Raw genomic sequence first — 27,060 nt, forward strand, 5'->3', positions numbered from 1 at the left:
GAGACTTTATTTTGTAATGAGACATGGAAGTAAATTATGGCAGTTCATTTTTTTTAACTTTGTCTGCTTTTGATTGTTTTAATGCTGTTCCATCTTGTATGGATTGCCAGGTCAAAGGCCAAAGCCCAAATGGAGCTGACTAGGGTGAAGTTGATAGTAGATAATTGTTACTAAAATGATGAATCGTGCTCCTTTTCTCAGAGTAAGTAAATTCATTTTAAATCTATTATCAGCTTCAATCAGAGTGATTATTTTACTAGAGTTAACAGTACCAAACTCCCTGTTATTGGCATGGTGACATAGAGCAGTTTTGGCTAGATGCTAAGGAAGTACTCACTTGAAATATTCATTGCCAAACATCCCTTATGAGATCTATACCAACTCTGTGTGTCACTCTGTTTGTTTACTGGGCTCTATTATGCATCCATGTCACTATAAAATGCAGATAGGGATATAAAGCACGTAGGGTGGGGGATAAACTTACGGGTCTTCAGAACACCATTATGGACAAAGTTAATAGGACGATTACTAAAATAAAGTGAAGTGGGCAAGGAGGTAAATAGCATGTCTCTTTATCAGGTGAGAAGGCTCCGTTTCACGTATTCAATAAATTGAGTCACTGCCATGTTCCTCTAGGCTCTAGGATATAGTAATGAATAAAGCAACATTCCCTGTTTTCATGGAGCTTACATGTGAGATAGGCAATGAAAAGAAAAATATATAGTATGTGATGGTCCTAAGTATTATGCGGGAAATAAAAAAAAAAAAAGAAGGCAGATGGGGAGTATTGAAGCTGGTACAGGGTGAGCTTCCGATGGGGCCTCACTGAGACGGTGGCGCTTTGAATGCAGTCTCCAAGGAAGTTGCAGAGTGCACTGTGGGAAGAGTTTTCTATCCAGGAGAAGATTTTTCCAGACAAAATTCAAAAGTTTTGAAGCGAAAACATGCTGGTATGTTTAAGGACTCTCAGAAGATTATAGTCAGCTATTTAGAATAGCTTAGGCTATTAGCATTTTCAAAATTCTAGGATTCTACAAAAAGTTTGTAAGGAAATCTATATAATGGAAAACTTTTTTCATCTCATCTTATTTGGGGTGGTGGATTTTTTGCTGGGTCATTTACAATAGATTTCAGATGAGGGGTCAAAATACCGATTGAAAATGTGGTAATTTGATTCATCAAGCAATTAAATCACATACCACCTAATCTTTTCAATAGATCATTAATAGGAGTGATGTTCGAGCAACACGATCTGGTCAAAGACAAACCTCTGAAAAGAAAGTGTCCAACGAGAAAAAGGTAGCTTATTATTATAAGCTCTGACGTTGCCGCAACAATGCTTTAGTAATTACCGAAAGCATTTAATTTCATGGTTCCCGCAGCAGGGCAGCCTGCAATGCCCACGTGCGTGAGAACCACTCGGTCGATGACTCAAAGAGCGAAGCAGACCTCGGGGGCAGGCACCGCCAGTGTAGCCTCTGCGGGAGCAGCCTTGGCTGTGCCGGCCACGCGAGCGGCACGTGGTGAGAACTGTTCCTTCATCAGTGGCTGAAGTAGAATGCTCTGGTCCCTGAGGTTTTTCGTGTTCAGTTTTTAAAGTCATCGTGTACTTCTTTGAGTAGGCGAGGAGGAAACGGGAGATTCCAGGTCCCGAAGACAGGTTCAGTGCCCCACCATCCAGTTAGCACACAGTGGGCGCTCAAGCGGTGAAGCATGTGCACCGGTGGGCAGCGCCACAAAGTGAAGATTAATGGCCCCAGTAAATTACAGCCCATTTGTTTGGTGGAATACAGTGTAGCGTTTAAGAACGATCCTGTGAAAGACACTTCATGACATGGTCCAGGATGTATTAAGTGGGCAAAGAAAACAGGTCCAATTCTGAACAGTGTGATCACAATTCTAAAATATGTATGTGAATATGTGAACATAGGAAAAAAACTGGAAAAGCATACCCTGAATTGTCAGCAGTGATGATTTCTGAATAAGGTCATCTTGAGTGATTTTTATTTATTTATTTTTTGAGGAAGATTAGCCCTGAGCTAACATCTGCCGCTAATCCTCCTCTTTCTTGCTGAGGAAGAGTGGCTCGGAGCTAACATCCGTGCCCATCTTCCTCTGCTTTATATGTGGGACACCCACCACAGCATGTTTTCGACAGGCAGTGGGTGGGTCCGCACCCGGGATCTGAGCACCTGGGCTGCCAAAGCAGAAGCGTGAACTTACCTGCTGCGCAGCGGGGCCAGCCCCTCTGGGGTGATGTTTTTTGCGCTTTGCTTTTCCTGATTTTCTATAATAAATATGCATTTGATAGTCAGAGGCAAAAGGTAAAATACTTTAGCACCTTTGGTTTTGTAAACAGATATCCTATACTTGGCAGGAAGTTTTATCTGTATTTATCGTATTTAAATAGGGTATTTTAAATAGGATATTTTAAAATGACTTTTAATCATAAAATCCATTAAGGCATAGATTCATATTGTTGCCTTTTTTCTTTCCCAAATTACCTAGTACTTTTTAATTTTTTTCGAGGAAGATTGGCCTTGAGCTAACATCTGTGCCCATCTTCCTCTAGTTTATATGTGGGACAGCTGCCACAGCATGGCTTGATAAGCAGTGCATAGGTCCATGCCCAGGATCTGAACCAGCAAACCCCGGGCCACCAAAGTGGAGTGTATGAACTCAGCTGCTATGCCACTGGACCGGCTCCTTACCTAGCATTTTTAATGCAGAATTTTCTATCTAGTCAAAATGGATCTGTTATGTCATTTTTATTTTAGATAATATAACAGAAAGAAAAGTACCAGATCAAGGAAGGCCTGCCAAAAAGATCGAAGAAGAACCAGGCAAGGTAGAGTATAAGTATCTGTTTATTTCTAGACATTTGGAAAATCTCATTTTTATTTTCATGAAGCTGAAATTAAGCTTACAAAACTGCTTCAAGAGGTTAACCTCCACGTGTGTGAAAACCTCTTGAAGCACAAGGAAGCGTCAAGAGGGTTTACTGTTATGGTTTGTGAGGTGTCTCATCTTTAAAACCTTATAGGTAGAGAATGTGTAGTTTGGTTAACAGAAGAGAGAAAATAAAAACACAGCTGACGGAAACCTTCATGTGAGCATCGGCTAGGAGATGGGTGCAGTGGGTGAAATGCGTTGACTCTGGATTCAGCTAGGCCTGAGTTTGCCTATTGTCTCGCTTCCAATTGGCTATATAATCTTGGGGAAGCTATGAGTTTGTTCTCCCAGCTGTAACATGTAATATCTACACAGAGTAGTTTCAAGAATGAAATCACCTGACGTTTCTGACAGCATCTAGCATAGTGCCTGGTAGAGTCTTCAAAAAGAGCCACCATTTCGAGGACCCAATCCCTTAATTTATAATCCATGCTATAATTCCTTAGCCTTAAAAAAAAAAAAAAAAGTTATGCCAAAGTGTAAGAAACCTGGCTAGGTTCTTACCAAAAATCAGACATAGATCCTCCAAGGAAGGCAGTACAGGGTGATCTTCACAGGCGAGCAGCTGGACCTCACAGCTCCTCCCTCAAGGTTGGTTTTCTCCTTAAGGATTATCGCTAGTGTCTACCTTTGCAGCCACACAGGCCTCAAGCACAGTGTTACCCTTAACCTCTAGTCCGGGTAGAAATACGTATCTCATTAAAACTCAGAAACGTAGAAACCTCTAAAAATTATGTTGAAATGAGTGGATTAAATTGGCAAAGGTGGTTGAAAGGTACAAACTTCCAGTTATAAAATAGGTAAGTAGAGAATGTAATGTACTGCATGGTGACTACAGTTAATAATATTGTATATTTGAAAGTTGCTAAGAGTAGATCTTAAAAGTTCTCATCACAAGAAAACAAAATTTGTAACTGTGCATGGTGATGGATGTTAACTAGACTAACTGGGGTGATCATTGCACAATATACAAATATTGAATCATGTTGTATACCTGAAACTAATGTAATGTTGTATGCCAATTATATTACAGTAAAAAAAAAAACTACCAAATAACAAATTGACTTGAAAAAGAAAATACGCTTCACATTTTATATGGTTAATCTTACTGTGCCACATTGAAAAATAGTTTTGCTCATATGATAAACTTATTTATAATAATCCAAAGTTATTAAAAAAGATTTTGTCCTTGACAATACTGGTAATCCAATAAACATTGGATTTCTGATTCTCAAACCTTTGTAATTATCAACATAATTTAAGTAAAAAGATACGTATTTGTTAGGTGAGTGAATTTTTCCACCTTAGTTTTCATATATTTTAATTTTTGGTAATACCTAAAACCTATTACATAGTTTTTTTAATATGGATTGGTTCTCCCTCTTTCTGGACCATAGCAATGGTTTATGTAGCTGGTCTTCTGACTCCATGTAAACATTTAATTGTATTTGTTTTTGTTTCTTAAATTATGTACGTGGGATATATCTCTTAACTTTCACATTTTCGGGCCTAAAAAATTGGTGGAATATATCCCAAGAAGAGAGACTCTCACTCTATTCTGTTTATTCACATCCAGGTCATGTCTTTTAAAGTTGATAGCGAAGTAAATACTTTGGAATCACAAACCAGTGTGACAAACGGAAGGGATCCAGATGGAGTCTTATCCAAAGTGGAAAAGTTACCTGAGACAAATCCTGCAGAAGTGAAAGGGAGGCCATCCTTCGCACCAGTAGATTTTCTGTTTCGGCCACCAGATGGTCTGAAGAGCTATGACGTAACACCTAGACTCCAACAAGCACCGCTACTTTGACAGCCAGTGACAGAATGAGATGTTATGAATGAATTCCTTGCTGACATGGAGAACGAATGCCTTTCTTAAATTTGGCCTGTGCTTTTTAAGTTATTTAGTTAGTAAACTATGTTCATTACAAATCATGAAAATTTGACCTCTCCAAAAAATTTTTCAGAAGGATACAATAATGTATTTGACAGATTTGATATTTTCTGTGCATTATTATTTTCACGATTCAATTTGCTTTTTTTTGCTTTTAAGAAGTGACTTAATTGCAACACTTAGAAATAAATTTTTAGAAAGAAGAAATTGCTATACTGCAGCTCAGACATGGTTTGGATTTTTTTGTTTGTGTTTTTTTTACTGAGTACTACTTTATAAAAGCTATCTCAAAAGACAAAATGATTAACTTGTAAAGTGGGGAGAAAAAATCAGTTTGAATCTTTACAAGAAATGGCAAGGTTGCTTTCCAAAGGCTGGCTGGCGGCAGATTGACCGAGAACTGCTCTGCGGCATCTGAGACTCCTAAGTGTGTATGTCCGGTTGAGAGGGCTTTGCATCTGTGGATCTCATCACAGGGGGCAGAGACGGGCCTTCCCGCTGGAGGTGTTTACGGTTTTTCCCTCTAGATTAGACATGTTTTAAAAAACAGAAACATATTTCTATTTTATCCCATGTTTTTAAAAAACAACATAATTTTGAAATCCTTCAGTGAGATGTATGGGTTCATGTTTTACGAAGTGTATTTTTGCTCTTGCTTAGTGATGAGGCTCCAGAAGTAACAAAAGAAATGTTGGCACACAAAAGTGAAACTTCAGTACATCAAGATTCCGACGAATTACGCCGTCCTTTGAGTTCTCTGACAGTTGGGAGCACAGGTATGGTATTTTCATGAATTTTTTACTTGTTTCTCTGGGTTATGGTTTATCAGAGATCGTTTAGAGTCTTTTCCACCATGTGTCTCACCATGTAGCTCAGGGTGTGATCTCAGGGTCAGAAGAGACGGAAAAGCATGGGGAGGGCTATCTGGAAACAGAGCTGGAATGAGGACTGCAGACTGAGAGGAGGACCGAAATGTAAATTTCAAGAGATGAAGAACATTGAGAGACACTGTAAAAGGAGATCTGATGAATGAAATCTTTGAGGCAGAAATAAAATTTTATTTAAATTTTAAATTTATTTACAATTTTAAATTTCAATGTTGAAAAAATTGAAGGATTTAAGAAATTTGTCTTGTGGGGGATGTCGTTATAGGAGTTGCTGCTTTGAAATGTATATGTAATGTTTTCTTTAATCTATAGATCGTGTCTTAAATAAAAATGAAACTACTACTGAAAATTTACATGGCTTTCCAATAAAAGAAGTCCCATCACTTGAAATAAAGGAGGATCAGACATCTCAGCAGCGACATGTGCTGCATTTCAGGTCTGTGCGTTTGTTCCCAGTGTAAGCATTTTGTATTAATGTCTAGACATTTAAAACCAAAATTAAACTATTTTAACCTTAATATAATACGTAGATGAATTAGGAGGAAACTGACCTTGAGTGATTTTTATTTATCTTTTAAATTAAAAATCTTTTTCAATGGCTAGTATATTCATGTGGTTGCTAACTTAAAAGATAGAAAGAGGTACAAGTGAGAAGCCTTTTTTCCAACTCTGCTCCCAACCCTACAGTTCGAACCTTCCACAGAGGCAAGTGTTATTCATTTCTTGTGAATTCTTCCAGAGATACATAATGCATATGTAGATAAACTTTTTTTAAATGTAAACAGTAGCATACTATTCTGTTTTCATTTAATGTTAAATGTAGGAGATATTCCATTTTAGTCCTTTAAGAACTTTCTCATGCTGTTTTTGTGTGTGTTTTAATGGCCGCATGGTATCCAATTGTATGGCTACACCACGATTTACTTAGTAGGTCCCTGTTGCTGGTTGTTTCCATTGAGTTCAGTCTGGTAGTATTACTGTCAAGCCTGCAAAAAACAAGCCTGGATGCTTTTCAATCCTCTCCTGTGCAAATAAATAAAGACCTCAATTTACATTCCCTCAGCAAAATATGGGAGTTCCTATTTTATCATACCTTTTTTTCAAACAAAGAAACTAAGTTAATGTTTATTTTACAAAAGAAGGATAGAGGGAGATGATGGTAGGCTCCTTGGCCCACTAAATCATAAGATAGGATTATGTTTCTCCAACTATGAAGACTGAAAATTAGAGTTCCTGTTTGGGAACCTAAAAGCCATGTCACCTAAATGCCTTGGACACAGATCAGAGGACTGCATCTGGAGAAAGGCCCCAACGCTCCACATCACACAGGAAATGATGACATACTATGTTCTTGAGTGAATGTAGCAAGGAGATTCTCACATCTTTTCCAATACAGTACTAACCACTTTTTTGGGCTTTGACAATCAAATAGAGGAGAAATATTATCTTCCTATACTTTTAATACTCATTTGTTCTATTATGAATGAGTATATTTCAGAGCCACTTCAGCTGTTTGTAGAACGTAAGGTTTTATGATTGTAAGGGATTTTAGAGATGAGCTAGTCCACCGTGTTGTTGGACTGAGACATTGAGATAATAAGCAATTTACCCAACTAAATAATGTCGGATCTAAGACAAGTCTCCTTTCTCATTAATTAAGTTTTCATTAGATATAAACAGCTAATTTTTTCTTCTAAGAAAAAAAACTATCCTCAGTTTCTCCTGCTAAGATGCTTTTTATAAAGAGACAGAGTCAATTTATCTTGGGCCGGGGTTTCTCAACTTGCACTACTGACATTTCAGATTGGATAATTCTTGTTGTGGGGCCGTCCTCTGCATCGCAGGATGTTGTGTAACGTCCCAGACCAGTAGCACTCCTCTGGTTTGTGACAAAGGTGCTCTAGACACTGCCAGATGTCCCCTGGGGGGCAAAATTGACCAGTGTTGAGAACTACCGCCCTTGGACAAGCAAAGCCTACTAATTAGAATCTGTGAGGCCCTGACACTGTAATTCCAGTCTTACAGGGTTTAGCTTCAACTTACTCTGGGCAGTTGGGTTGGTCTCAGTTCCATGGGCAATACCAGAAGTAAAGACAGAACTCAGGCATGTCTGGTTCTTTCTGTTTCATCTCTGATAAATGAGAACGGAAAGAACTAGAAATATTAGCTTGGAAAGTTGCTCTTGGCATTAACCATCCACGTAAGTTTTAGGTGTAGAAAGATGGACATGTATAGGATATCAACTTGTATTTATGGATTTTAATATATCACAGTTCATAAAATAAGCATCAGCTCTGGAAAATCGCTATTGTATAAGTGTCATATTGCTAATACTTAGATATTAGTATGAGAAACATTTGTAAAGCTGAAACATGTCATAATTTTAGAAAGATTCTCTGATATGAAAGAGAGGAATTAATATTGACCGACTGCCTTGAGTGGGAAAGGAAGCTTGAAGTATAGATTCCAAACAAAGGGGAGGGAACATTTATGTTTTTTGTCTTAGCTTTGTTTATTTTATTTTATTTATGTATTTATTCTTTTTAGGAAGATCGGCCCTGAGCTAACATCTGTTGCCAGTCTTCCTCCTTTTTTTCCCTCTCCCCAAAGCCCTGACATATAGCTGTATATCCTAGTTGTAGGTCATTCTAGTTCTTCTGCGTGGGATGCCAGCACAGCATGGCCTGATGAGCGGTGTGTAGGTCTGGGCCCAGGATCTGAACCAGTGAACCCTGGGCTGCTGCAGGTGAGTGCATGGACCCAACCACTTGGCCACCAGGGTGGCTCTGCATTGTTTATTTTAATATGTCTACATTTATCTGAAACAAAAATCTAGTGTTGCCGAACTTTATAGTTTTGTTAATCAAAATAGCAAGACTTTTCATTTCTCAACATACGTTCACTAGTATCTCTGTGCTAAAATGGTAGATGACTTATAAGGTGTAAGTAATTAGAATGTTAGCAATCATTCCTGGGAGTTAAACGTTTGCCTATTTTATTATTAGATTTTTTATGACTTTTTGAGTGACATCTATATCTAGTATTGTTTAATTATGCAAAATATTTTCTGAATGAAAATGACCTAAATAAATATGGAACAAATTTTCTGATATTTCCTTAATCTTATTTGGAGAAGCTTTTTAGAAAAAATCATTTGTGTGCTGTGTGAAGTCCTTAGATGCTGATGTACAGTGAGTTGTTTGAGGTTGAATTCTTGTAAAATACAAGGTGAGCAGAATGCTGTTTACTATGTAGCAACATATATGAGAATGAATATTGCTACGTTTTAGTGGGAACAGAAGCAGACAGTTAATGCTCAGTATTGGTATGACAAAGTTTTGTAGTCGATGTTTTTTTGTTTTGCTTTAAGGTAAGAGTTTGATTCTGGAAGCCCCAGGATATTTGGGGTGAGGTCGTCTTATCAGCTGGCTGACTTGCAATCAAGGTCCTGTTTTGTTCTCTAGCTTTTAAAAATCTCATCTTTTCCTTAGCAGAAGATCTTATTCCCCTCGCAGTTGGTCAAAAAAGACTCCTTAAGGCAGAAATATTCAAACGGCTTGAAGAACTGGTGGACAATTTGGAATACAAATGAGGCAAAAAGGATACCACCTGTGCAGACCTGGATGGGTTCTGGAACATGGCCAGCCTTCAGGTATGTGGCCAGGATTTGGAATGGCTTAACTTTCGAGTCGCATGTTTTTGGAAGTGAGGTAACAGTAGTAAAATGGGAGTAGTAGAGGCTGCTTAGGTATCTGTAATATTAAAGGAGATATTAGCCCCTTTACAAACTGTAAAGCACTGTCTAAATTTTATGGCTGCTGTCCCCTCCTCCTGCATACTGTCAGGGTAATTTCTATATGGGTTGGAAATTGAGATTCTATTCAGCTGTTGCCTAGTCTGTGATGATTCCATGTGTGCGAAAATGAGGACGAGTCTTCAGTAGCTGGGTCCATCGAGCAGTTATTGTCCCTGCTGTGTGTCAGGCGTTGTATGAGGAGCTGACAAATAGGCACATTCTCTACCCCAGAGGAGTTTATAGTTTTATCAGAGTCAGACATAGCCCTCATACCAATCTGGTGTAGAAAGCGCTGATAGAGGCCGTTACTAGGAAAATCAGTGAAGGTAGGGAGATGACAATTTCTAGCTTTTTGAGCTTATTTTAGAAATAAGCATATAAAATACTAATTCAAGAACCAGTGGCCAAGAACCATGAGACATTTGCAGACAGCCCGAAACCTGGAAGAAGGGGCCGCAGCAGCACAGGAAGGAAGCTGTCTGGATGAGGCCGTGGGCTGATCCAGGAGAAAGAACTTTAAAAGCAAGTGTTAATATGCTCAAAGAGACCAGGCATTTTTTCTGCCAAATGAGAACAGCTATGCAAAAAAGAACATTCAGAGAACGACAACAAGAGCTCTTTGAAGTTAAAAACTATATGAGCAGAAATGTAAGATTCACTAGAAAGATGGAATATGAAGCTGAGATCTCCCATAAATTAGAGCAAAAAGAGAGAGATAAAAGAGGAGAGACTAGATAAGAATATTAAGGGGACCAGTCTAGGAAGTATAATATCCAAATAACAGGGATTCCAGAAAAAGAGAACAGAAAAAATAGTGGAGAGGAAATGATCAATGAAATAGTTTGACATTTTCCTGGAACTGGAGGACCTGAATTCCAGATTGAAGGAGCCCATTGAGTGCCTAGCACTGTATGTCAGTGTAGACACACACCAATGCACAATGAAATATAATTGTACAACTCTTGGGATGAGGAGAAACATCTAGAAACTTCCAGAGAGCAAAAACAAGTTTCATACAAAAGGTCAAAAATCAGAATATCCCTAGATTTCTCAACAGCGACATCGAAAGCTGGGAGAACAAGGCCCTCGAACTTCTCGGGGAAAATAACACTCAGCCTGGTGTTGTATACCCAGCCAGTCACGCTTGAGGGTGGAAAGGCATGTTTCAGACACACACAGTCTGAAATTTTACCTCCCAGGCACCCTTTCTCAGGAAACTGAGAACGGCCCTCACAAAAATGAGGGAGTAAGCCAAGAAAGGGGAAGGAGCTGGGACAGATCCCCAAAAAGTCTAAGGGAATTGTGGCTGAGGTGAGTAAAGAGGGTGAGCAGCAGGCTTAGGAAGCAGCTGTTCAGACTGGAGCAGGAGGCTGGGGCTCGGCGAGATACTGTCTCTGAGGCTGAACGGAACAGAATACCCGAGTGGTTTGCTTTTCTAGTTGTATTAAGAGGGAATTTATACATACTGTGCAGACTTTAGAGGCAAATTGATGATAGATACATTAAAAAACTAAGCAAACAAAAAGCAAAGCAATGATGAAGTCTAGAGAAAAATGTGAAGAAACACAATATTCTGGTAATTATATGGCGCAGAAGTGAATAGTGTTTATGGAGTCACTTTATGACCAGTTGACATAATAATGAGTTGGTTCACTAGCATCCTTCAATGGTGACCAATTAATTTTGTCTTTCTTAGTATCATAATTATTTTATGGATTTAAAAGTATTTGTGTTGGCATCTTTTACAGTCATTATCTTTAGTGATGCTCATTTCCCAGTTTTGGCCAGTGGGAGCCTCTTCAAGTTGGCTCCTGGGGCTTTTATTTATTTTAAAGAGCTATACTGAGGATAAACAATCTACATATGATAAAATCTGCCCATTCTAAGTGTAAAAGTCAATGATGTTTAGTAAATTTACAGAGTTGTGCAACCGTCGCTGCAATCCAAACTTAGAACGTTTTCCTCACCGCAGAAAGATGCCTCTTGCCTGTTTTCAGTCAGTTCCCATTGCCACTCCCAGTCCCAAGCAACCACGAGTCTCCTTACTGTCTCTGTAGATTTGCTTTTTCTGAACGTTTCATTCTAAGAATCACCCAATATGTGGTCTTTTGTATGTGGCTTCTTTCCCTCGGCGTGGTGTCTCTGGGGTTCCTCCATGTTGCAGCACATGCCTGTACTTTGTTCCTTTCATGGCTGAGTAGCGGTTCATGGAGACATCAGTCTGTATCGTCCAGTTGATGGACATTTCCACTATTTGACGATTACGAATAATCTATGAATATTCACTTACAAATCTTCATGTGGGCATGTTTTCTTTCACTTGGGTAGATATGGCTGGATCATGTGGTAAATTTCTGTTTAACTATTTAAGAAACTGCCAAACTGCTTTCCAAATTGATTACACCCTTTCACGTGCCCGCCAGCAGTGTGTGAGAGCTCCTGTTGCTCCGCATCCTCACCAGTGCTTGCTCCTGTCTCTCTTAGTATTGGCCATCCTGTGGGGTGTGAACTGTCATATTGTAGATTTGATTTGCATTTCCCTAATGAGTAATGATGATCAGCATCTTTTCATGTGCTTATTATTAGACATTTGTATGTCGTCTTCGGTGAAATATCTATTCAAATCTTTTTGCCCATTTTTAATTGGGTCTGTCTTTTTATTATTGAGTTGTAAGTGTTCTTTGTATATTCTGGATACAAGTCCTTTATCAGAAATATTTGCAAATATTTCCTCCCAGTTTGTGGCTTGTTCTTTAATTTTCTTAATGGTATCTTTTGGAACACAGCTGTTTTTAATTTTGATGAAGTTCAGTTTATCAATTTTTTTAATGTTGTGATTTTGGCATTATTTCCAAGAACTCTTTTTGCCTAACCATAGGTCACAAAGATTTTATCTTATGTTTACTTCTAAAAGCTTTATCTCTTTCACTTAGGTCTGTGAACATTTGGAGTTCATTTTTTAAAAAAATTAAGTTGTGATTAATTATTTTTTGCTAGGAAAGATTTGCCCTGAGCAAATCTGTTGCCAGTCTTCCTCTCTTTTTTTTCCTCCCCAAAGCCCTGGTATATAATTGTGTATTCTAGTTGTAAGTCCTACTAGTTCTTCTGTGTGAGCTGCCACCACAGCATGGCTACTGCTAGACAAGTCATGTGGTTCCACACCCAGGAACTGAACTTGGGCTGTCAAAGCACAGCATACTGAACTTTGACCACTAGGTTATCAGGGCTGGCTCTGGAGTTCATTTTTGTGTATGGTGTAGGAAAGAGCCCAAATTCATATTTTTTCTTGCAGATATCCACTTTTCTCAGTCCTGTTTGTTGGAAAAAACTATCTTTTCCTCACTGAATTGCATTGGCACTTTTGTTGAAAATCAATTGGTCATAAGTGTAATCCTGAGTCTTTTTGACATTTAAATTTTTTTGAGAAAGGGAGATTGAGAGTACCTATTTGTATAAATGCAAATAGAGTACCTATTTGTATAAACAGAGACTCAAAGCATATTTACCCAACTGTTGACAGTGGTTACCACTTTGAGGAGATTGGAAATACCAGAAGGATGGGATCATACATTCCCATCCTGCTAGTATGTATATTATTTGAATCCTTTAAAATGAGATTGTGCCAGGGTCAGCCCAGTGGTATAGTGGTTAAATTTGGCACACTCCACTTCATTGCCCCAGGGTTTGCGGGTTCTGATCCCAGGCATGGACCTACACCACTCATCAAGCCATGTTGTGGTGGTGACCCACGTACAAAATAGAGGAAGACTGGCACAGATGTTAGCTCAGGGCCAGTCTTCCTCAAGCGAAAAAAGAAGAGGATTGGTAACAGATGTTAGGGCCGATCTTCCTCACCAAAACAATAAAAATGAAAATAAAATGAGATTATGTCAAGAGAAAGAGAAGGCAAGCTACAGACTAGGGGAAACTTTTGCAAAAGACCTATCTGATAAAGGACTGTTTTCTAAAATATACAAAGAACTCTTAAAACTCAACAATGATAAAACAAGCAACCTGATTTAAAAATGGACAAAAGAACTGAACAGACAGACACTTGATCAAAGAAGACAGATGGATGGTAAGTAAGTGTATGAAAAGATAAGATGCTCAACATCATATGCCCTTAGAGAATTGCCAGTTAAAAGTAAAATGAGACACTAGTACACACTTATTAGAATGGCAAAGATCCAAACCGCTGACAGCACCGGATGTTGGTGAGGATGTGGAGCAACAGGAGCACTCATTCATAGCTGGTGGGGGTGCAAAATGGTGCAGCCACTTTGGAAGACAGTTTGGCAGTTTCTTACAAAACTAAACAGAGTCTTACCATACGATGCTGCAGTCACGCTCCTTGGTGTTTGCCCAAATGAGCTGAAAACCTGTGTCCAGACAAACATGTGCACAGATGTTTATAGCAGCATTGTTCATAATTGCCAAGACTTGGAAGCAATGGATATGCTCCTCAGTAGGAGAAGGGATAAATAAACTGTAAAAAAAAAACAAAAAAACAAAAAAAAAACGGAGAGATTGTGTTCACACTGTATAATTTAGGATATCTCTCCTACCATTTTAGTCATCAAAATAGTTTGGGAGTTATTCACATATGACATCCTTTATGTAGATTTTTAACATAAAATAACAATGAACAATTTTACCATAAGAATTCATTTGAATACAAAATTGACAATGACAGTCTAATTTTATGTCACCAGTCCAAGTCGTTGTCAATTTGTTTGAAGCTTTTGGGCATTAATTTGTAAATTTAATATGGTTAGCATTAATCTGATAAACTTGTGCTTCATTTATTAACAGATACAGGATCTACGCCAGAAATTCAACAATCTGACCATACTTGAGGAGTGTGGATGGGAGAAAGCCAGCAATACGAGCAAAGATGTGTTTCAGGTAAATTTGTGGATTTCTAATATAGACTTTTACTTTAATGAATTTAAGCTTTAGAAACATTTAGCTTCAGGTTTTTCATTTCACAAAACGTGTCATCTATTACAATGTCCTGATTGTCTTGAAGAGTGAGGAAAGGTCAACACAAAATTCAGGATGGTTATTTCTGGCGGGGGAGGTGGGGCTGAGATTGGATTTGGTCCTCCTGAGAGCTTCTGAGTTGCTAAGTAACGGTATGTACCAGTGTGTTTTATTCTTTAAACTGTACCTATACATTGTTTTGCAGTAATAATAGCAGTAGTACATAATTTATATAATGTGCCAACTATGCTTCCCAGGCCCTCACACACATTGACTCAGTTAATCCTCACAACAGTCCTGTGAGGTGGGTGCCGTTATCCCCGGGTGGGGAATCTGAGGCCAGGAAGACTCGAGCACGTGCCCAGGGTGGAGCTGGGTTTCTCATTCCAGAACCCATGTTCTTAACCCACAGGTTATGCCATCTCTGCTTTCTATACTCTTGTGTGTGATATATTTCAAAATGAAAGAACTTTTTAAGTAGAAAAGAGGAACAATGACTCTTAGACTCTCTCTCTTCTTCCCAAATTTTATCATGTAAAATTTCCTATTTTCTCTGTAAAATTGGCTTTGTTGACATGATAGATTCCATTCTTATCTATTTGTACTAATTTTTTTCCCAAAATATTTTAACTCCAAGCTTTTGGTTCAGAATTGCTACTTCTCAAGCCAGCTTGGAGCCCTGCCACTTTTTCTTTTAGATTTTAGAAAAATGCCTCTGGTTGTAAAATCAGGTTTCTAAACTGGTACTTTATTATGCTGTGTAATCCAAATAAAAACTCTGTTTTGAATTCTGTCTTAGGAGTTTAAGATGTTAGAGTATTAAAGGATTATTGTAGGATTGTTTTACTAATGAAGTCTCCTTATTTTACTAATGAAGTAATGTCTTAGTAAGACGTTAGTAATGTCTTACTAATGACAAAGGCCCTGAGGACAGTGACGAGATTGATTGAATGAATTTCAAGTCTGTTAAACAGGAAGGATGCTGGGACATTTGGACCTGCCGTGCGCATTTCTTATCGGGTGCTTAGTCCTGGGGACATAACACCATCAGTGACGCAGATAACGGCTGTGTCAAGACAGCATTATGTCGGAGCCTTGTAATTCTGCCCCTTACCACCAGTGTTTCTCTCCTACATTATTTTATAGGCCACCGTTAAGACTACTGAACAGTTAAAATCAAACTAATCTTTTATCTATACTTTGGAACCATTCCCCCAGATCTCTTATTCATTGACCTCTCATCCCATCAGTTAGCCTTGTTCTCTCTTTTCCATCAGTTTTTAGACATGTTGAAGGGTCCTATCTTTGTTTACATTAAACGACAACCACAACTAACTCCTTGAGGGCAGGAACTTTGTCCTTTACCTTTGACCCCCAGCATGTTTAGCACATACTAGGAACTTGATAAGCATAAGATGGATGTGTGAAATATTTTAGGCATGCTTTATTCATTTTTCTTATAAGATGGTAATGAGTTGCTTTAGTAAATGTCATAATTTCTCTTTGTAGGAAAAAGTTGTCTCGGGTATAGCGAGTGAACCAAAACATGATGATGCTGGGATCGCAGATGGGGGTCGCCTCGCTGCTGTGAAGAAGGCAATGAGAGAGAGGATGCAGCCGGGAGAGCGTGCTGAGGCCGTGGGCTCTGCGGTGCCAAAGGAAGTTGATCATAAAGCGTTTGACACTGGATCTTTTAGAATTGAAAGTCCCGTTAAATCATTCTCAGGTTAGTTTTTCTGTTGAGACTACTTAAGAAACGTACTTGGGTTGGATGGGAGCTTGTACAGGAGGTGAAAAAGTTTTCACAGGAAGCAATATAAGCTGTCTGTGATTTCTGGAAAATAGACCACATCCTCACCACCAAACACTTGCAGATTTTGTTTGATGGATGGGATTAGATTACCTGAAGTGACATATCTCCTAAAGTTGCTTTTCTGTGTTTTCTAAGTGACTTCACTTCCATTATTAGCCCCTAACCCCACGGTCCTGGGAGGAAGGTCCCAGGTCCCAAGAGGGAAGGGCGATGAGCATGAGGAGTGAGGTGATTTCCTTCAGGTTGGTGCCAGGCTGGATGAGAATTTCAGCAGGAAAGGAAGCTTAGGCACCAAACCATCACACTTCTCTGGCTGTTCTTAAAAAATGACGCTTAGGGAAGGTGGGTTTGGTTTTATTTTCATTTGTATCAAAACTTTTGCCCAGATCTTTTTGAAACACAACAGGCCAATCCACAGACAGAAAGGGGACTCATGGTTGCCAGGGGCTGGGCGTGGGGAATGGGGAGTGACTGCTACAGAACCCGGGATTCCCTTGTAGGGGGATGTGAATGTTCGGGAACCAGACAGTGGTAATGGTTGTGCAACACTGTCTATGAAATAAAGGCCCCTGAATTGTACATCTTAAAATGGTTAAAATGCTGGTGGAACTTTATGTGAATTTTACCACCATAAAAAGAATGAAAGTATCTGCAGTATGATTTAGTTTATGTACAATTCTAGAAATCCCTAATCAATAGTGACCACAGGGAGCCTGGGGCTGGGGGTGGGAGGGATGAGAATGAAGCAGAGTTTAGGGGCCAGTGGAGACGCTCATCATGCTGACTGTGCTGACGGCTTGACAGGCCCACTGGAGCTCACCAAACTGTCCACAGCAGACACCCACTGCTTCTCGCCCAGCAACCGTGCCCGGAGAAAGCCGCCAAAGAAGTAGAAAAGCTACACAGGTTTCAGCTCGTGGGGTCACTTTCATGCTCCCACACGAACATGCAAAGCGAGGACCACCTCGCCAATGGGGAGTGATCGCCACCCATAATGTTCAGAGAGAACACACCCAAGCATAGAACAGCGTGCTACTTCTCATCCAAGAAAGGGAAGAAATTAAATATGTGTGTACATACACAGATGTATATTTGTAGGTATTTGCTCATATTAAAAAATAAAGGATAAGCCAAATTTATGAAAACTGTTACTTATGGGGGAGGAAGAGAGCAGAGTTGAACAGACAGGGGTAGACTCTGGACTTATGGGAATATATCTGGTTTGTGAGTTTTGACCTTGGAACCATGTACGTTTTTACATACTTATAAAACAAAATTTAAAAACATACTTTAAAAAGGCGATCTCTAACAGAAGAGAAGGGGACACTTCCGATCTTCCTCTTGGACCAGTGTTACCCTAATACCAAAACCAGACACAGGAATCACAGGAAAACTGCCAGCCAGTATCTCTTCTGGATACGGACACAAAAACCATCCACAGAATACCAGCCAGTGAAATCCAGCCACGCAGAAAAAGGACCACACACGATGGCCAAGTGGGATTTGCTCCAGAACGCAAGGTTGGTTTAACATTGGAAAAACCAACTCACGTAATGCACCTCATCCATAGAATAAAGAACCAAACCACACGGGCCTCTCAACAGACACAGGAAAAACATCCGACCAAGCTAACATCTTTTCTTGATAAAAACGCTGACCAAACCAGGAATGGAAAGGAAGGTCCCCAACCCGATAAAGGGTATCTGTGAAAACCCACGCTCACAGCATGCTTAGCGGTGAAGGACTGGATGCTTTTCCCAAGGGCAGGATCAAGAACCTCCACTCTCGGACATCAACACCACACCACGCTACAGGTTCTTCCCAGAGCAGTCGGGCGCGACGAGGAAATAACAGATCCACACCGGGAAGGAAGAAGCGAAACTATTTCTAGCCGCAGGTAACATGATCATGTACACACAAAATCCTAAGGAATACGCTAAAACACTATTAGAACGAATAAATGAGTTCAGAGGACTGCAGGATACAAGATCAGTACACAGGAATTAATTGCATTTTTATACACTTGCAATGAACAAGCTGAAAATAAAATTCAGAGAAGCATTCCAGTTATAATAGCATCAAAAAGAATAAAATGCTTCAGAACAAATTTAACAGAAGATGTGCAAAACTTATACTTGAAAACTACAAAACATCTTCGAAAGAAACTAAGACCTAAATGAGTGGAAGACGTCCTATGTACACGGATGAGAAGACAGTAGTAAGACGGCCATACTCCCCACACCGATCTACAGAGTCAACGCGAGCCCAGCAGAACCCCAGCTGGCGTCTCTGCAGAAACTGACAAGCTGACCCTAAAATCCATAAGGAGTTGCAAGGGTCCACGGAGAGCCAAAACAAGCTTGAGAAGGGACTCACACGTCCCATTTCAAAACCGACTACAAAGCAGCAGTAATCAAGACAGGGTGGAACTGGCATAAAGACACAAGGACAGGTCAAGGGCTAGAATCAGAATCCAGTACTAAACCCTCATATTTATGGGGAACTGATTTTCAACAAGGGGGCCAGGGCCGCTGGACGGGGAAAGAATGGTCTCTTCAGCCTTGGTGCTGAGACAACTGGATTTCCAGACGTAAAAAATGGAGTTTGACCGCTGCATCACTATATTCAAAAATTAACTCAAAATGGATCAAAGACCTAGACGTAAAGGCCGAAACTAGAAACTCTCAGGAAAAAACAAAAGCAAATCTTCATGACCTTGCATCTGGCAATGATTTCTTGGATATGACGGCAAAAGTACGGGCAACAAATGAAAAAACAGATAAAGTGAACTTTATCAAACAAACAAAAACTTTTTGGCATCATGGAAGACTATCAAAAACTGAAAAAAGGGGTCAGCCTGGTGGTACAGTAGTTAAGTTTGCACACTCTGCTTCAGTGGCCCAGTGTTGGTGGGTTCAGATCCTGGGCACAGACTTACACACCGCTCAACAAGCCATGCTGTTGCAGCAGCCCACATCCAAAATAGAGGAAGACTGGCACAGATGTTAGCTCAGGTCCAGTCTTCCTCAGCAAAAAAGAAAAGGTTAAAAAAGACTCAGGTCAATTCTCAGTTTTTCAGGTGCTGAGTACATATAATTAAAAAAAAGAAAAAACAACTCAGAGAATGGGAAAAAATGCACACCAAGTATTGGATAAGGGACTTGAATCTAGAATATATAAAGAACTCTTACAATTGGACAATAAAGTGACAATCCAGTTAAAGAACGGGCACAGGATCTAAACAAACATTTCTACAAAGAAGATGCACAAATAGCCAATAAGCAGATGAAAAGCTGCTCAACATGACAGTCTTCAGGGAAATGCGAGTCAAAACCACCAGGAGACACTTCGTGCCCCCTAGGACACGCTGTCTACAATCAGCAAGACACAAGTGCTGGCGAGGGTGTGAGAGATCGGAACCCTCCTACGCTGCCGGTGGGAATGCAAAATGGGGCAGCTGCTTTGGGAAATGGTCTTGTGGCTCCTCAAAGCGTTAAACATGGTGTCGCCATGTGTCCCAGCAATTCCACTCCTAGGTGTGTATATCTGAGAGAACCCTACACCTGCACACCAAGACTCGCACACGCGTGTTCCAGCAGCCCTGTGCACCACAGCCCAAAGGTGGGCCAACCCAGACGTCCATCAGTTGATGAATGGATAAATGCACAACGGGACGCTGAAAGGACGTGCCACTGACACACGCCCCAATACAGACGAACCTTGAAAACACAGGCTCGCTTGTATTTTTGCTTTATTTTGCAATAAAGCACTTCCTTTATTGCTCCTCGCTTTACCGCGCTTTGCTTTATTGCGTTTTTCACCAGATGCTCCACCAGCAAAGAGAAGATGACTTGCTGAAGGCTCAGGTGCTGGTTAGCATTTTTTAGCAATATGGTATTTTTTAATTAGGGTATGCACTTTTCTTTAGTCATAATGCTATCACCCACTTAGACTACAGCATAGCATAAACCTAACTTTTATCTGCACTCGGAAACCAAACAATTCGTGTGACTTGCTTTATGGTGACATTCACTTTGTTGTGGGGGCCTGGAGCCGAGCCCCCAGTGTCGCCCGGGTCTGGCTGTGTGCTGAGGGAAAGAAGGCAGACACAAAAAGCCACACATGGTATGGATCTGTTTACATAAGATGTCCAGGATACTCGAACCTACAGAGACAGGAAGTGGATTAGTTGGGGGTGGGGGAGGGGGGATGACAGCTAAAGGGTACAGGGTTTCTTTTAGGGGGTGACAAAAATGTCCTCCAGTTGACTACGATGATGGCTGCACAACTCCGGGCATACACTGCATTGTGCTGAGTTGTACGTTTTAAATGGGTGAACTGTGGTCCGAGAGTTATATCTCAATAAAGCAGTTCCAACAAGAAAAGAGGACAAGCCCTAAAAACTGCAAGCAAAAGGAAGCACGTGAACCATTCAGCAGGTGGAACAGAACCTGCTCACAACACACATGGACGGAGGGTCAGCATCCAGAATAGGAAGAGACATTCCAGAGGGGAGGGTGGGGATGAAGAAAGAGAGAGAAAGCACCCCGGAAGCACAGGGGCAAAGGGGAAGCACAAGCACCCCAATGCGGCCTGAAGGCGGAGCTCAGGAGCACAGCCCAAGGCAGCCCGATCCATGGGGGAGCGGGACGCGTCAACGCCAGCACCCAGGAGGGGCCGTGCCAGCCGCCGGCTACACGGGAGCCTTCCCACGCGGCTGAGGCGATGTGGGAAACCACGATTGTGCTCGTCTACGTGTGTCTACACATGTCAACATGGATGGCCTGGAGACATGCCACCGAATTTCAAAACCAAATGGTGAGACAATGCACGGGGGATCATGTGTTAGGCTAAGTTCAAAATCGACATGTTGCTGCGCATGGACTGTGGGTCCACTAGCACCCACCCTACACAGGGAGAGACACGGGGCAGGAGGGCGGAGAGGAAGGCCCAGGCTGGACCTCAGGGGATCAGTTGCTTAAAAAATGCAAAGGTGAACGCTGCTCCATCTGGGAGGGCAACAACGCACAGGCATGTCTGTCTTCAATATTTGGCACAACCGTTAATACAGAGTCTCCACTGTGTTTCAGATCCTGAAAACAGAACACAAGCACCAACCCGTGAACGTGGTGCTGCCCAGAGGCAGCACGCAGGGCACCCACCTTGGCCACCTTGCCCATGTCCTCCATGGTGGCTCTCTCGTGCGGAAACTGGGCGAAGGTCCGCTCAATCTTGGCGATGACGGCATCGACGTCCACTGTCCCCTGCGGACGGCCTCGGGGGAAGTAGAAGGTGGGGATGCTCTGGCTGCTGGCTGGTGGCAGGGGCTCCTCCTTTGTCTGGACCTGAGAAATGAGACAGGTGGTGAGGACTTGGGAACAGGAAACATCGTCCTCACATGAACCCGTAACAGACAGGGGCGGCACCGTTCTCAAAGTGAGCGCACGGGGCCACGGAACCCCAATGTGCACAGAACGCCAGACAATCCTGGGGGCCAACTCCAGCCATGAGGCCACCCGCATCCGAAAGGTCACACACCACAAGAGAGCGTCACATACCACTGATCCACACTGCTGAGCCTCCCCCAGCCCTGCCTCAGTGTGACCCCGCAACAGTGACAGCTGACGGCCCAGGCTGCCAGGGAGGCTGGCACAGGTCCTTGTGGGGAGCCTGCCCCGCAGTCCTCCTGGGGTCAGGGTCCTCCAGGCGGGCCGTCAATGGCGCTCGCTCACAGCCAGGACAGGTGTGGCCTCTCTTTGGGGCCCACACCTGCAGTCGCTGGTTCCCACGTGTGCCTCCCGGAGAATGGGACGTACGTCTGTCACCTGACCTGGGATGGCCCTCCGGGAAAGGATCTGGCCCTGCAGCCTCTTTCTCGCCAGAAGGCAGAACGGCAGCTGAGCCACCCCAAGTGAAGCCAGCACCTTCAGCAGCAACTACTTCGGAGAAGTTTGACCTCCTGACATGCTTTCCAAGACACAGTGGTGTCGGGACGTGCCCTCGGGGATTCAGGGAGCTGACCTGCTGTGGGGCTGTCGTTACAGGCGGAAGGGGGGACTCTGTATATAAAACACGGTTGTTTAAAATGCCCCCAAGCAGAAAGAGCTGTTCAGTGGACCCGGTTAAGGAATGACTGCCGAAAGTTGGCCCCAGGCCGGGTCTGCAGCACCGAGGGGGGAGAGGCTCTGAATCTCCTCTGAGGCCGAGCCCATGAGGCTCGCTGTTCCCACTACGGTGGGCACGGTCGCCCAGCAGGACTCAGCAGCATCTCCCTGCTGACTCAGGAGAGGCCTTCTGGGGCCAGAAACAGCTCCTGGGAGCCGGGTCGTAGACGGCCGCCGAGGACCAGGCACCCGGTCGGCCTCGACGGGCAGTGACGGGGAGGCACAGTCTGGCCCATGGACGCATCTCCGGTCTACACCCTACATTCTCTAGGGCTGGGGACACGAGGCCACAGTCTCAGGAGGCAGGAACAGCCCAGCGTCCTACTGGGGAAGGACTGGACTGAGCAGCAAAAACCCAATGCCTGAGGCCACGGGGGCTGATGGGGCCGGGAGTGGGCAGATGGTCAGGAGAGTGCACTGTGAGGGTCCCCAACTCAACAAGGTCTGGGGAACCCAATGCACACGGGACACCACGGGACCACATAGGACCTGCAGACCCTGAGCGTGCAGGAGACACACACACAACACAGCAGGCCGAGGAAACACCACAGAGGGTTCAGGGCCGGCCCAGTGACCGGGCACAGCGTGGTTCTTACCCAGAGGAATGGCACCGCCAGCAGGCCCGAACGCCCAGGTGGGGGGTCCCCTCCATGCGCCACGGGGCACTCACATGTCAGCCACCCTCCCCAAGGCCGAGTGACAGAGCACAGCTCATGCAGCCACCGCCTCATGCCACAGGGACCAGGGGCTGGAACACCAGACACCAACAGCACTACCAATTTGCCACCAGGATACACAGTCAACACGGCTCCCCACTGAAACCTGCGGGTGTCCTACACATCTCGTCCTGCAACGGGGGCCTCTTCACCACCCAGCTGCAGCCTCTGGGACCGGCTAGTGTCCTCCTCAGTCCATCAGTCCATCTCAGGGACGGCCCATGTTCTCTCAGTCACGTCTCGGGATGGCCCCACGTCCCCCTCACTCATGTCTTGGGGTGGCCCCCCACGTCCCCTCAGTCACGTCTCAGGATGGCCCCACGTCCCCCTCAGTCACGTCTCAGAACGGCCCTGCATCCCCTCACTCACGTCCCGGGACGGTCCCTCGTCCCCCTCACTCACGTCTCGGGAGGGGCCCATGTCCCCCTCAGTCATGTCTCAGGGTTGCCCCGCATCCCCTCAGTCACGTCTCAGCATGGCCCCATGTCCCCTTCAGTCACATCTCGGGACGGCCTCGCGTCCCCTCAGTCATGTCCCGGGACGCCCTGTGTCACCTGTCTGTTTTCCCTCCAGCACTAGGAGGAGGAGTCACTTGTAAACGCTTTCTGTCCTGCCCCACTGACGTGACCCACAGACGACAGCAACACGTCCAGAGGTGTTGCTGTCCTGAGTCTGCTGTACTGGGGGGCTATGGGGAGAGCCTGCAGACGCACGACAATGAGCCCTGTGATCACAACAGGGCAAATAAAACAGTCAGGGGTTTGACGCAGGGTCACCTCAGTGCTGAGAGCCGAGAGGCAGATGTGGACGGCACGGTGATCAGAAAGGAGAGGCTGCAAAGGGCGGCCCTGAGGTTCCGGCACCTATTGCAGGCCGGCTGTGCTGAGCGAGGTGGATCTGCCATGGACGGTGGGAAGCACGAGGACCACACTGTGGACTAAGCCTCAGAGCAGAGCAAAGGCTGGACGATGACCTCGGGCCCACCCTTCACGAGACTCGGCCCGAGTCAGCACCCAGGGACACAGGCTGATCCCCCTCCTCCCAGCCCGGGATGTCCTGTTCCACGGGGATTGGGTTACAGTGTCAGAATCACTGAGTCCTGATGTGACAGCCCTGCACAGCAGCACTGAGCCAAAACCACACCCACCGTGGCCCAGGGACAGGCGGGAGGGGAAGCCACACCCAGAGCTGCCTCCTTGGAAGGAGAGGGTTCGGTTCAACAGATCTGCTGGGGGTGCCCACGATTCGCTTTGAGGAAGATAACTTTTCCCCTCGATTTCTGGAACAAAGACTGAGGGCCATTTTTCATTTTTTTAATTTTTTGTGAGGAAGACTGTTACTGAGCTAACATCTGTCCCAATCGTCTACTACTTCATATGAAGGAGGCCGCCTCAGCGTGACTTGACGAGCGGTGCTAGGTCTGCGCCTGGGATCCGAACCCGCGAACCCCAGGCCACCGAAGCGGAGCCTGTAAACTTAACTGCTGTGCCCCCGGGGCAGGCCCCTGAGTGCCTGTTTCCTTGCCTTGTGGCGGTGGTTCCGTTTTCCCGTCTTTCTCTTTTCTTCTCTCCCGCGAGGCGGAATGAATTGCGAGCCCAATGCCCTGAGCTGTCGGCCACAGTCGCTGCCCTTGTACCTTTGTGCAATACGGTGTTGGTGTTTCCTGAGCACCGACCACATCTTCCCATGAGCCATCTCACTCAACTGCCGCGTTCAGGACAATCTGTGACTGACGTGCCCCCAGCATCCTGTATTCACGGTGGGAAAACTGAGGCACAAGGAGTCTGGCGCTCCAGGCAGAGGGCAGGGCACCTACACTGTGGGGTGGCTGCCCCTGGGCTGGTTCTGGAGCCGTTGTCAACCATGTGCCTTCTCCCCAGTCCATGGCTGGGCTGACACAGACCCCTGGGCTGCTAAGTCACAGGGACGTCGTTCGCTGCTGGTCAGCGCTAGGAGGCCGCGCACCTGGTCACCTGGGAAAGGACAAGGAAGAGGGATGACAGCGCTGCTACGCCTCCATGCAGACACACTGCTCGGCCTCTCGCCTACGACCAGGTGTGATTCCTGAAAACGAGGTTGCTGTCACCGTGTCAGCCGGCTTCTGCCAGACCCGTTACACAGTTAATACTCAGGCCGGTCCTGAGAAATGGACTTTGACAAAATGGACAGAACGTGACAAAGAACTTAAATCAAATCTTCCTGCGGCTGTCAGTGCACAGCAATCCACCACGAGGCTCACCCTCGCCCCCCTGGCTGGCCCGAGCGTCCCCATGGGTGCCCTCCTCCCCCTGGATGGCCACAGGCACACTCCAGCTGGCGACGGCGTGATGCTGACTCCACCACACGAAGCCCTGAAAGCAGCGGGGTGGGCTCACTGGGGCATCCTGGACATGTGGTGTCAGGCCCTGTGTCGCTCACGCCCACTATCTGTGCCCCCCTCCTGTGGAGACATAGGGACATTTCCTGCCCAAGGGCTGCCAAGCGACAGCTCTGGAACCTCGCTGGACACTCACGAGGAAGTCTGTCTTCATCTGCACAAGTCACGCGTGGCGACCAGACCTCCTCATGAATCCGCAGTCTACGCAGATGCGAATCCAGGCTGGGATCCGCGAGCAAGGCTTTGCCCTGGGGTCCTGGCGGCTCTGCCTGGGGAAGTAACGTGGCCTTTGTGCCCTGGTGACCTCGCGGTGACCCGGCCGCCACCACACGTGAGGGGAGGGCGGGAGGCCAGCATGCCCCTTTGTGGAGCAGCAGCAGCAGCAGCGAGTGCTCGTGGCTCCTGTCCTAGGCGTGAGGATACATGCAAGCACCTCCTGAGGGGGCTTTGGGGGCCTGGTGTCCCTGGTGCTGGTGTCTGCACACACCACAGTCCTAAAGGTGGGCGGTCCCCACCACGGGCTAGGCGCCTGTCCTGCGTTGTTTAAAGGTGAGCGAGTGCAAGAAGCTTACAAAGGCCCCAATCTGAATGGGAGCACAGGGAGGCAGCCGGCACGGCCTCAGCACCGCAAGAGTGTGGCTCGTCCACGTGCTCCTGCGGGAGGAGCTCCGGGGGCCACCACCATCTCCGACACCGCATTCCCTCCTGCCCCGTCAGCAGAGGGCGCTGTCAAACTGAGGTTCCGCCGTCTGGGGGAACTAAGACACCACACAGGCATCATGCTCCACCCCCACCGTACTCTGAACCAGGTGGAGCATCTCCTCATTTGTCTAAAAGGCAAGGACACCATCTTCCCTGCCCCTTCTCTACTCCACGCTGTGCCGTCATTTCTGTTCCTCCTCTGACCATTCCCAGGGCGGCACGTGTCTTCGGCTTTGTGAGTTTTGTCCTCCGTCCCCAGGCCCCACGTCTTTTTATTTACTTTGTGACGTCTGTCACCACACGGGAGTTTTTAGATCACGTTTGTAGTCGGCTTCATTCTCTCGTTGGTCTAACAGATGGTCCAAGGCAGCACTGGGAGCTACTTTATGACATCTGAGCACGTGCCCTGTGCTCACGAACTCAGAACGACCGGCACCACGGGGACAACGTCTGAGGTCTGTACAGTGGCCCATCGACCCTCCCATGGCCCTGCTGGGCGGGGAGGCCTCGGACAACAGGAGAGGCCAGAGGTATAGAGAAGGACATGGGGGGCCAGTTCCAAGGAGGATGGACACCGGGCCCCCGTGATGCAGGCTCGGCCGCAGTCCGAGAGGGAGAAGCTGATGGGCCACCCGGGCAGAGGGGCCAGCCTGGGCCAAGGGCACGGGGAGCCCCAGGTCCTGTGTGGGCCTCGCAAGGGGCAGAAACCACGCGTCAGGAGCAAGTTCACCAAACCTCTGTGGGTGGAGACGCGCCAACGTGTCTTCCGAAGCTGC

At 44.8% G+C, this 27,060-nt stretch overlaps 1 protein-coding gene and 1 long non-coding RNA gene across 2 annotated transcripts in view; one reads left to right on the forward strand and one right to left on the reverse strand.

Moving 5' to 3' along the window:
• The window catches only part of LOC123283895 (serine/threonine-protein phosphatase 2A regulatory subunit B'' subunit beta-like), a 55,080-nt gene that overhangs the window by 19,557 nt on the left and 8,463 nt on the right, over positions 1 to 27,060 (reverse strand). Inside the window, exon 2 of the mRNA XM_070503898.1 lies at positions 21,488 to 21,670. Coding sequence (XP_070359999.1) covers positions 21,488 to 21,670 — 183 coding nt within the window. The remainder of the gene's footprint in view (positions 1 to 21,487; positions 21,671 to 27,060) is intronic.
• On the forward strand, positions 14,339 to 17,457 carry LOC139044389 (uncharacterized). The gene is made up of 3 exons (XR_011501337.1): positions 14,339 to 14,434; positions 16,022 to 16,238; positions 17,130 to 17,457. It is a non-coding gene; the product is annotated as an uncharacterized lncRNA (long non-coding RNA).

Source organism: Equus asinus, unplaced genomic scaffold (assembly GCF_041296235.1).
Source record: "Equus asinus isolate D_3611 breed Donkey unplaced genomic scaffold, EquAss-T2T_v2 contig_803, whole genome shotgun sequence".
In the NCBI taxonomy this organism is placed as follows: domain Eukaryota; kingdom Metazoa; phylum Chordata; class Mammalia; order Perissodactyla; family Equidae; genus Equus; species Equus asinus.